This window comes from Coregonus lavaretus (genome assembly GCF_964263955.1).
Source record: "Coregonus lavaretus genome assembly, chromosome: 22".
Lineage (NCBI taxonomy): Eukaryota > Metazoa > Chordata > Actinopteri > Salmoniformes > Salmonidae > Coregonus > Coregonus lavaretus.
Window position 1 is genome coordinate 5,153,898 of NC_140009.1, and position 12,418 is coordinate 5,166,315.

At 42.4% G+C, this 12,418-nt stretch overlaps 2 protein-coding genes across 2 annotated transcripts in view; both read right to left on the minus strand.

Annotated features, from left to right (window-relative positions):
* Positions 1 to 12,418, minus strand: part of LOC311149472 (uncharacterized protein) — a gene marked incomplete at both ends in the record, with an annotated part of 790,865 nt that overhangs the window by 322,877 nt on the left and 455,570 nt on the right. The window lies entirely within an intron of this gene.
* LOC311150402 (guanine nucleotide-binding protein G(i) subunit alpha-3-like) overlaps positions 1 to 12,418 on the minus strand; it is a 66,481-nt gene that overhangs the window by 13,855 nt on the left and 40,208 nt on the right. The window contains exon 5 of the mRNA XM_084187866.1: positions 1,084 to 1,212. Coding sequence (XP_084043992.1) covers positions 1,084 to 1,212 — 129 coding nt within the window. The remainder of the gene's footprint in view (positions 1 to 1,083; positions 1,213 to 12,418) is intronic.

The following is a 12,418-nucleotide window of genomic DNA, read 5'->3' on the forward strand; positions in this document are numbered from 1 at the left end:
ATAGACAGGTGTGTGCCTTTCCAAATCATGTCCAATCAATTTAAATTGACAATGCAATGATCAATGCAAACAGGATGCACCTGAGCTCAATTTCGAGTCTCATAGCAAAGGGTCTGAATACTTATGTAAATAACCTATTTCAGTTTTTTTATTTGTAATACATTTGCTAAAATAAAAAATAAAAACTGTTTTTCGCTTTGTCATTATGGGGCATTGTTTGTAGGTTGATGATGAATTGCTTTTATTTAATCCATTTTAGAATAAGGCTGTAAATGTGGAAAAAGGGAAGGGGTCTGAATACTTTCCGAATGCACTGTACATCTATGCATCAACACCACTATTTAACTGGCCATTACTGATTTAGTTTCTGCTTTGCAGTCTAGGCCGGGTTACTCTAAAGCACTTTGTGACAACTGCTGACGTGAAAAGGGCTTTTTGTATTCATTGTACTAATGGATTTTTTGTTTGTCTAAACAAACTAATGAATCAAGTCTGATTAATGAAGCCATCTAATTAATTAATGCTGTTGACGCTGTAACAATCACCTGTCCCCATCACCTGTGAAACTGTTGTTTGCCTCATTAGGCTCTGGCTTGGCACTGAGCTGAGTATTCTCAAATGACTAAGATCTGTCTCAATCAAAATGGTGTGTGGGTGTAGCTATCGGTGGGTATAAATACTTGAAGTAGCGCTCCTTGAAGGTGTGTGTGTGTGTGTGTGTGTGTGTGTGTGTGTGTGTGTGTGGCCGTGTTTAACTATACTTGTGGGGACCAGAAGTCCCCACAAGAATAGTAAACCAAGAACAATCTGACCAACTGGGGACATTTTGTTGGTCCCCACAAGGTCAAATGCTATTTATAGGGGGTTAAGGTTAGAATTAGTGTTAGGGTTAGAATTAGGTTTAGGGTTAGGAGCTAGGGTTAGGAGCTAGGGTTAAGGTTAGGGTTAAGGTTAGGGTAAGGGAAAATAGGATTTTGAATGGGACTGAATTGTATGTCCCCACAAGGTTAGCTGTACAAGACTGTGTGTGTGTGTGTGTGTGTGTGTGTGTGTGTGTGTGTAGATAGCAGTGGGTATACTGACTTGAAGTAGAGCTCTTTGAAGGTAAAGTGTGTCTCCACGATGCCGGTAGTCTTGACTCTGGTCCTCAGCACATCTTGCTGGGTGGGGACATAACTCTGTTGGGCAATACGGTCCAAGTCATTCAGATAACTGAGGGAGGAGAGACAACGAGTCAGGTCAGGAGAGAGAGACGGGTCAGGAGAGAGAGAGACAGGTCATAAGAGAGAGAGAGACAGGTCATAAGAGAGCGAGAGAGACAGGTCATAAGAGAGAGAGAGAGACAGGTGAGAAGAGAGAGAGAGACAGGTCATAAGAGAGCGAGAGAGACAGGTCGAGAGAGAGAGACAGCTCATAAGTGTGTGAGAAAGACAGGTTACAAGAGAGAGCGAGAGATACAGGTCAGGAGATAGAGACAGGTCACAAGAGAGAGCGAGAGAGACAGGTCAGGCGAGAGAGAAACAGGTCAGGAGAGAGCGAGAGAGACAGGTCATAAGAGAGAGCGAGAGAGACAGGTTACGAGAGAGCGAGAGAGACAGGTTACGAGAGAGCGAGAGAGACAGGTCAGGAGAGAGAGACAGGTCACAAGAGAGAGCGAGAGAGACAGGTCAGGCGAGAGAGAAACAGGTCAGGAGAGAGAGAGAGAGACAGGTCATAAGAGAGAGCGAGAGAGACGGGTCAGGAGAGAGAGAGAGAGACAGGTCAGGAGAGAGAGCGAGAGAGACAGGTCAGGAGAGAGAGAGAGACCAAAATAAACCTTGGTCGACTGAAAGTAGTTGTTCTTTCAACTAATCGATGGGTCGATATTTTAAAACGTGTATTTTTCCATTTATAGACACCCTGTGCATTTTAATAAAATCAACTACATACATATATATCTCTCTTTAGTTATGTTACTCATATCCCTCATTGACTCCACGTCCCATTAACCATGAGTATAAGGAAAAGATTCTGTCAAGGTAAAGGTATCAACCGAAGGCACTTCATTTGGAGAGCCACTTCACATTCTATCTTGTGTGTTATCACGGGGAAGAATGTTATCAGGCCCTCATACAGGCTTACAGTGCCGTGAAAAAGTATTTGCCCCCTTTCTGATTTTCTCTATTTCTGCATATTTTTTATACTGAATATTATCAGATCTTCAACCAAAACCTAATATTAGATAAAGGGAACATGAGTTTACAAATAACAACAAAAAAGTATACTTATTTAATTTAATTAATTAACAAAGTTATGCAACACCCAATTCCCCTGTGTGAAAAAGTAAATTGCCTCCTTACACTCAATAACTGATTGTGCCACCTTTAACTGCAATGACGGCAACCAAATGCTTCCTGTAGTTGTTGATCAGTCTCACATCGCTGTGGATGTGGCAGAACAACATCTCAATTGGGATTAGGTCTGGACTTTGACTAGGCCATTCCAAAACTTCAAATATGTAGCTTTTTAACAGTTTTCTTGATTGTGATCATTGTCTTGCGGCATGACCCAGCTGCACTTCAGCTTCAGCTCACAGACGGATAGCCTGACATTCTCCAAGAGACGTAGTCCCCACAGTGGCCGTACGTACTACGTACATACCCCAACCAGAAGCCATGGATTACAGGCAACATCCGCACTGAGCTAAAGGGTAGAGCTGTCGCTTTCAAGGAGCGGGACACTAATCCGGACGCTTATAAGAAATCCCGCTATGCCTTCCAACGAACCATCTAACAGGCAAAGCGTCAATACAGCACTAAAATCGAATTGACTACATCGGCTCGGAAGCTTGTCGGATGTGACAGGGCTTGCAAACTATTACGGATTACAAAAGGGAAACCCAGCCGCAAGCGGTCCAGTGACTTGAGCCTACCAGATGAGCTAAATGCCTTCTATGCTTGCTTCGAGACAAGCAACACTGAACCACACATGAAAGCACCAGCTGTTCCGGACGACTGTGTGATCACACTCTCGGTAGCCGATGTAAGACCTTTAAACAGGTTAACTTTCACAAGGCCGCAGGGCCAGACAGAATACCAGGACGCGTACTCAGAGCATGCGCTGACCAGCTGGCAAGACACCCTGGACCCACTCCAATTTGCATAATGCCCCAACAGATCCACAGATGATGCAATCTCTATTGCACTCCACACTGCCCTTTCCCACCTGGACACAAGGAACACCTATAGTGCATTCGGAAAGTATTCTGACACCTTGACTTTTACCATATTGTTACGTTACAGCCTTATTCTAAAATTGATACAATTGTTTACACACAATACCCCATAATGACAAAGCAAAAACAGGTTTTTAGACATTTCTTCTAATAATAAAACTAAAATAAAAAAACTGATATCACATTTACATAAGTATTCAGACCATTTACTCAGTACTTTGTTCAAGCACCTTTGGCAGCGATTACAGCCTCGAGTCTTCTTGGGTATGACGCTACAAGCTTGGCACACCTGTATTTGGGGAGTTTCTCCCATTCTTCTCTGCAGATCCTCTCAAGCTCTGTCAGGTTGGGTGGGGAGTGTTGCTGCACAGCTATTTTCAGGTCTCACCAGAGATGTTTGATCGGGTTCAAGTCTGTGCTCTGGCTGGGCCACTCAAGGACATTGAGACTTGTCCCAAAGCCACTCCTGCTTTGTTTTGGCTGTGCGCTTAGGGTCGTTGTCCTGTTGGAAGGTGAGCCTTCGCCCCAGTCTGAGGTCCTGAGCGCTCTGGAGCAGGTTTTCATCAAGGATCTCTCTGTACTTTTCTCCGTTCATCTTTCCCTTGATCCTGACTAGTCTCCCAGTCACTGCCGCTCAGAAACATCCCCACAGCATGATGCTGCCACCACCATGCTTCACCGTAGGGATGGTGCCAGGTTTCCTCCAGATGTGACGCTTGGCATTCAGGCCAAAGAGTTCAATCTTGGTTTCATCAGACCAGAGATGGTCTGAGAGTCTTGAGGTGCCTTTTGGCAAACTTCAAGCGGGCTGTCTTGTGCCTTTTACTGAGGAGTGGCTTCCATCTGGCCACCCTACCATAAAGGCCTGATTGGTGGAGTGCTGCAGAGATTTGTGTATTTGTATTTATTATGGGGTCCAGCAAAATTAAGGCAGTTATACATTTTAAAAACATTACAATACATTCATAACAGATTTCACAACATATTAAGTGTGCCCCCTCAGGCCTCTATTCTACTACCACATATCTATAACACAAAATCCATGTGTACATGTGTGTATAGTGCGTATGTTATCGTGTGTTTGTATGCATGTGTCAATGTTTGTGTTGCTTCACAGTCCCCGCTGTTCCATAAGGTGTATTTTTATCTGTTTTTAAATCTAATTTTACTGCTGGCATGAGTTACTTGATGTGGAATAGAGTTCCATGTAGTCATGGCTCTATGTAGTACTGTGCGCCTCCCATAGTCTGTTCTTGACTTGGGGACTGTGAAGAGACCTCTGGTGGCATGTCTTGTGGGGTATGCATGGGTGTCCGAGCTGTGTGCCAGGAGTTCAAACAGACAGCTCGGTGCATTCAACATGTCAATACCTCACAAATACAAGTAGTGATGAAGTCAATCTCTCCTCCACTTTGAGCCAGGAGAGATTGACATGCATATTATTAATGTTAGCTGTCTGTGTACATCCAAGGGCCAGTTGTGCTGCCCTGTTCTGAGCCAATTGCAATTTTCCTAAGTCCCTCTTTGTGGCACCTGACCACACTATTGAACAGTAGTCCAGGTGCGACAAAACTAGGGCCTGTAGGACCTGCCTTGTTGATAGTGCTGTTAAGAATGCAGAGCAGCGCATTATTATAGACAGACTTCTCCCCATCCTAGCTACTGTTGTATCAATATGTTTTAACCATGACAGTTTACAATCCAGGGTTACTCCAAGCAATTTAGTCTCCTCAACTTGCTAAATTTCCACATAATTCATTACTTTAGATTTAGTCTAGGTTCAGGGTTTAGTAAATTATTTGTCCCAAATACAATGCTTTTTGTTTTTGAAACATTTAGGACTAACTTATTCCTTGCCACCCATTCTGAAACTAAATGCAGCACTTTGTTAAGTGTTGCTGTCATTTCAGTCGCTGTGGTAGCTGACGTGTATAGTGTTGAGTCATCCGCATACAGACACACTGGCTTTACTCAGAGCCAGTGGCATGTTGTTAGTAAAGATTTTAAAAAGTAAGGGGCCTAAACAGCTGCCCTGGGGAATGCCTGATTCTACTTGTATTTTGTTGGAGAGGCTTCCATTAAAGAACACCCTCTGTGTTCTGTTAAGACAGGTAACTCTTTATCCACAATATAGCAAGGGGTGTAAAGCCATAACACATACGTTTTTCCAGCAACAGACTATGATCGATAAAGTCAAAAGCCGCACTGAAGTCTAACAAAACAGCCCCCACAATATTTTTATCATCAATTTCTCTCAGCCAATCATCAGTCATTTGTGTAAGTGCTGTGCTTGTTGAATGTACTTCCCTACAAGCGTGCTGAAAGTCTGTTGTCAATTTGTTTACTGTAAAATAGCATTTTATCTGGTCAAACAATTTTTTCCAAAAGTTTACTAAGGGTTGGTAACAGGCTGATTGGTCGGCTATTTGAGCCAGTTAAGGGGGCTTTACTATTCTTAGGTAGGGGAATAACTTTTGCTTCCCTCCAAGCTTGAGGGCACACACTTTCTAGTAGGCTTAAATTGAAGATATGGCAAATAGGAGTGGCAATATCGTCCGCTATTATCATCAGTAATTTTCCATCCAAGTTGTCAGACCCCGGTAGCTTGTCATTTTTTATCGATAATAATACTTTTCACCTCTTCCACACTTACTTTACAGAATTCAAAATTACAACGCTTGTCTTTCATAATTTGGTCAGATATACTTGATTGTGTAGTGTCAGCGTTTGCTAATCTTGCCTATGAGAAAAATCATTAAAGTAGTTGGCAATATCAGTGGGTTTTGCGATGAATGAGCCATCTGATTCAATTAATGATGGAGCGGAGTTTGCCTTTTTGCCCAAAATTTCATTTTAGGTGCTCCAAAGCTTTTTACTATTATTCTTTATGTCATTTATCTTTGTTTTATAGTGTAGTTTCTTCTTTTATTCAGTTTAGTCACATGATTTCTCAATTTGCAGTACCTTTGCCAATCGGTTGTACAGCCAGACCTATTTGCCTCTCAACCATACAATTTTTCAATTCCTCATCAATCCACGGCGATCTAACCATTTTTACAGTCATTTTCTTAATGGGTGCCTGCTTATTAGTAACTGGGATAAGCAATTTCATAGTGCAGTGTCTGGTTGCTCGTCATTACACACCACAGACCAACAAATATTCTTCATATCAACAACATTGGAATCACTACAGACCTTCTTGTATGACCTCTTTTATACAAAATATTAGGCCCAGCCTTTGGAACTTTGATTTTCCAAGATATGGCTACTATATTGTGATCACTACATCCGATGAATTTGGATACTGCTTTTAAACAAATTTCCGCAGCATTAGTAAAGATATGATCAATACATGTTGATGATTTCATTCCTGTACTGTTTGTAACTACCCTGGTAGGTTGATATATAACCTGGACCAGGTTGCAGGCACTAGTTACAGTTTGAAGCTTTCTATTGAATGGGCAGCCTGATGAAAGCCAGTCAATATTTAAATCACCCAGAAAGTATACCTCTCTACTGATATCACATGTTATTAAGCATTTCACACGTTATCCAGATACTGACTATTAGCACTTGGTGGTCTTTAGCAGCTTCCCACCAGAATGGGCTTTAGGTGAGGCAGATGAACCTGTAGCCATATTACTTCAACAGTATTTAACATGAGATCTTCTCTAAGCTTTACAGGAATATGGTTCTGAATATAGACCACAACACCGCCCCGTTGGCATTTCTGTCTTTACTGTAAATGTTATAACCTTGTATTGCTACCACTGTATCAAAGGTATTATCTAAGTGAGTTTCAGAGATTGTCAGAATATGAATGTCAAATTATTGATTTTATGAACCTTGTTTCTTAAGCTACATATGTTAACGTGGGCTATTTTTAACATGTTTCTAGGATGCTTGATTATTTTTCTTGCTTTACTGGGAAGCTTAGCAGAGGTAGACATACTTGGGTTATTTTTATTAGTGCAGGGTGAGCTGCACACAGATAACTTATTGCTAGCGCACACCACCTCAGTGCTAACAGTATTACTCTGGTTCATTAGCATATGATTACCGCATACAATAGCTGTAGGATCAGCAGAGGCATTCCGGGCAGTAAGAGGGACGTTAATTAGGTTATTTACATTGTGTCTTCCAACGCCCCTAGGATAATGTACATTTGCTGAATCATTATGACAATTCAGCGACACAATGGTAGGGATTAAATGAGCTGGGCTTTGATAAGTCATTGTCTCAATGTAGCCTTATAACGCTGTAAAAGGATCCAGGAACCCAAATGATTTGGGTGGATCCCATCCTCCTTATAATACGAGTTTTGTTTCCAGAAGGTATCAACATTGTCACCCACAGAGCTGCAATAGTCTCGTAGCCAGTTATGGAGGGCTAAAAGTCTGATGAACCGTTCAATGCCACGATTTAGGGAGGGCAGAGGGCCAGATACTATGGGCCATTTGTTGGTGTCAGGTAGAGACCCAATCAGTTCTTTAAAATCCATCTTCAGCTGTTCTGAGCTGCCCTTCATAATGTAATTTGACCCCACGTGAACCATGACAGTATCATCCCCTGGTGACTGACTCACAGCCTCGGGAAGCAACCTGGTGATATCCTGAACTTTTGCCCCAGGAAAACACAAAGTATTTGCCCCAGGTACAGATATATGCCTCACCACCGAACTCCCTATCACAATCGCCAGAACGATCTGGCCTCTGCCGTGTCTCGAAGCAGATTGCGATGCCAGAGCCACAGAACTCACCTGAGAAGAGGGCTGCTGAGACGCAGGCTGCGTGCAGGCCACAACCACCAAAGGGACATAGCTCTGATCCAGAGAGCACCGCCCAGCGGAGGGGGGCCGCGGTGGTCCAGGCTGTTCCCAGGCAGTTGATTGACTAGGACAGGGAGAGGTAGCTGGAGGGTCATCCACAGCCATGGAGGGAACACCCAAGCCCCCAACAGAGGACAGCTGGTACAGGGGCTTAAGTCCGGACGTAAGGGAAGAAGGCAGGCACGCTGAGATTGATTCTTCTCGTTCTTTCTGGTTCCGACACGCATCCATTTACGCTCACCTGGAGTCGAACAGTGAGCAGCCATTTTCTGGTTCAAGCTAGTAGAGGGGTGCAGTGGCGGAAATTGATTATAGTCCAGGAAGGTCCCATTATTGTATCCCATGTAATAAAAAATAAATAAATAAATGCACTGTTGGTTAAGGGCTGTAAGTAAGCATTTCACTGTAATGTCTGCACCTGTTGTATTCGGCGCATGTGACCAATAAAATTTTATTTGATTTGATTTGTAGCTCAGTTGGTAGAGCATGGCGTTTGCAACGCCAGGGTTGTTGGTTTGATTCCCACAGGGGACCAGTATAAAAAAAATAAAAAATTGTGCACTCACTAACTGTAAGTCGCTCTGGATAAGAGCGTCTGCTAAATGACTAAAATATTATATAATATGTACAATTATGAGCCTCTTGGATGTTTTGATAGGAAGCATTTAAAGATACCGATATTCTCATAGAACTCTTATTCAGTTCAAGGCGCTTGGTCAAATTGTTTATTTCTTCATGAAGAGTAATAATCCTTTCTTTAGCTGCATCAAGTTCAATACATATTTCACAAATTAAGGTATCCATCTGACCTTTCCCAGTGACAACAACGAACATCGCATATTATACATTTACTAGCTCGTGAGTCCCCAGCAGATTCAAATGACTTTTCACTGCTGCAGGCCGACGGTCCAAGGGAACAAACATTTCCAGGCTCTGCCAGGGAATTAGACGCCCCCACCCGCCCCCCGCACAACTGTGCTGATGTCTGTCTCTCGTTGAATGTGAGAGAGAAGCACAGGGGAGGGGGGGGGGATGTCTGGGTCGTTTATCAGTGGTAGGTCGCCAGCTGTTCCTTTCTACGCACAGGCCCGGCTGAGTGTTTGTGTTCAGTGTAGCCTCTCAGAGTTGTGTAAGGCGTGTCCCCCAGTGTCTGTAGTCGTGGGGGATACAAAACATACAATTACAGCATTTACTGGTCAACAATTGGAGTCACACTCATACGCTGGAAACTAACACTTTCCTTTAGTAGTTTTATAGAGTGTTGTATGAGTTGAGCTCTTCGTAGCCTGGCTCGGTTGTTGGTATCCAGGTACTAAAGCATCCGGGGAGAAAAAGTTGAATTGAAAAAAGTTGAGCGAGGAAAAAAGTAAGACGTTGGTTAAATGTGCAAAGTTTTGATTAAACGGTTATTAAAAGTAAAAAACGAAAAGTTTGGCAGGTAGCCAAGTCGCAACCAACAGCACATGGTTCTCCGATCTCCACAGAGGAAATCTAGAGCTCTGTCAAAGTGACCATCGGGTTCTTGGTCACCTCCCTGACCAAGGCCCTTCTCCCCTAGTTGCTCAGTTAATAAGGTATTTCTGTTTTTTTATTTATAATAAATTAGCAAAAGTTTCTAAAAACCTGTTTTCGCTTTGTCATTATAAGGTATTGTGTATAGACTGCTGAGGATTGTTTTTTATACATTTTAGAATACGGCTGTAACGTAACAACATTTGGAAAAAGTCAAGGGGTCTGAATACTTTCCGAAGGCACTGTATGTAAGAATGTTGTTAATTGACGACAGCTCAGCGTTCAACACCATAGTGCCCTCCAAGTTCATCACTAAGCTACAGCGCTTTCAGAAGGTATCCATACCCCTAGACTTATTCCACATTTTGTTGTGTTACAGCCTGAATTCAAAATGGATTAAAGGGATTTTTTTCTCACCCATCTACACACAATACCCCATAATGACAAAGTGAAAACATGTTCTTAGAAATATTTGCACATTTATTGAAAATGAAATACATATATATCAAATTTACATACAGTGGGGGAAAAAAGTATTTAGTCAGCCACCAATTGTGCAAGTTCTCCCACTTAAAAAGATGAGAGAGGCCTGTAATTTTCATCATAGGTACACGTCAACTATGACAGACAAAATGAGGAAAAAAATCCAGAAAATCACATTATAGGATTTTTTATGAATTTATTTGCAAATTATGGTGGAAAATAAGTATTTGGTCAATAACAAAAGTTTCTCAATACTTTGTTATATACCCTTTGTTGGCAATGACACAGGTCAAACGTTTTCTGTAAGTCTCTGTAAGGTTTTCACACACTGTTGCTGGTATTTTGGCCCATTCCTCCATGCAGATCTCCTCTAGAGCAGTGATGTTTTGGGGCTGTCGCTGGGCAACTCCCTCCAAAGATTTTCTATGGGGTTGAGATCTGGAGACTGGCTAGGCCACTCCAGGACCTTGAAATGCTTCTTACGAAGCCACTCCTTCGTTGCCCGGGCGGTGTGTTTGGGATCATTGTCATGCTGAAAGACCCAGCCACGTTTCATCTTCAATGCCCTTGCTGATGGAAGGAGGTTTTCACTCAAAATCTCACGATACATGGCCCCATTCATTCTTTCCTTTACACGGATCTGTCGTCCTGGTCCCTTTGCAGAAAAACAGCCCCAAAGCATGATGTTTCCACCCCCATGCTTCACAGTAGGTATGGTGTTCTTTGAATGCAACTCAGCATTCTTTGTCCTCCAAACACGACGAGTTGAGTTTTTACCAAAAAGTTCTATTTTGGTTTCATCTGACCATATGACATTCTCCCAATCCTCTTCTGGATCATCCAAATGCACTCTAGCAAACTTCAGACGGGCCTGGACATGTACTGGCTTAAGCAGGGGGACACGTCTGGCACTGCAGGATTTGAGTCCCTGGCGGCGTAGTGTGTTACTGATGGTAGGCTTTGTTACTTTGGTCCCAGCTCTCTGCAGGTCATTCACTAGGTCCCCCCGTGTGGTTCTGGGATTTTTGCTCACCGTTCTTGTGATCATTTTGACCCCACGGGGTGAGATCTTGCGTGGAGCCCCAGATCGAGGGAGATTATCAGTGGTCTTGTATGTCTTCCATTTCCTAATAATTGCTCCCACAGTTGATTTCTTCAAACCAAGCTGCTTACCTATTGCAGATTCAGTCTTCCCAGCCTGGTGCAGGTCTACAATTTTGTTTCTGGTGTCCTTTGACAGCTCTTTGGTCTTGGCCATAGTGGAGTTTGGAGTGTGACTGTTTGAGGTTGTGGACAGGTGTCTTTTATACTGATAACAAGTTCAAACAGGTGCCATTAATACAGGTAACGAGTGGAGGACAGAGGAGCCTCTTAAAGAAGAAGTTACAGGTCTGTGAGAGCCAGAAATCTTGCTTGTTTGTAGGTGACCAAATACTTATTTTCCACCATAATTTGCTAATAAATTCATAAAAAAATCCTACAATGTGATTTTCTGGAGAAAAAAAAAATCAATTTGTCTGTCATAGTTGACGTGTACCTATGATGAAAATTACAGGCCTCTCTCATCTTTTTGAGTGGGAGAACTTGCACAATTGGTGGCTGACTAAATACTTTTTTTCCCCCACTGTAAGTATTCACACCCAAGTCAATACTTTGTAAAAGCACCTTTGGCAGCGATTACAGCTGTGAGTCTTTCCGGGTAAGTCTCTAAGAGCCTTCCACACTTGGATTGTGCAACATTTTCCCATTATTCTTTTCAAAATTCTTAAAGCTCTGGTTGTTGATCATTGCTAGACAGCCATTTTCAGGTCTTGCCAAATATTTTCAAGTAGATTTCAAAACTCGGCCACTCAGGAACATTCACTGTCTTCTTGGTAAGCAACTCCAGTGTAGATTTAGATTTGTGTTTTAGGTTATTGTCCTGCTGAAAAGGTGAATTCATCTCCCAGTGTCTGGTGGAAAGCAGACTGGACCAGGTTTTCCTCTAGGATTTTGCCTGTACTTAGCTCCATTCCATTTCTTTGTATCCTGAAAAATTCCATAGTCCTTAATGATTAAATATGGATAGTGGTACTCAGTAATGTGTTGTGTTGGATTTGCCCCAAACATAACACTTTGTATTCAGGACAAAAGGTGAATTGCGTTGACACATTTTTTGCAGTATTACTTTAGTGCCTTATGGCAAACAGGATGCATGTTTTGGAATATTTATTTATTCTGTACAGGCTTCCTTGTTTTCACTCTGTCAATTAGGTTAGTATTGTGGAGTAACTACAATGTTCATCCATCCTCAGTTTTCTCCTAACTGATTTTAAGTCACCATTGGCCTCATGGTCCATGAGTGGTTTCCTTCCTCTCATGCAACTGAGTTAGAAAGGACC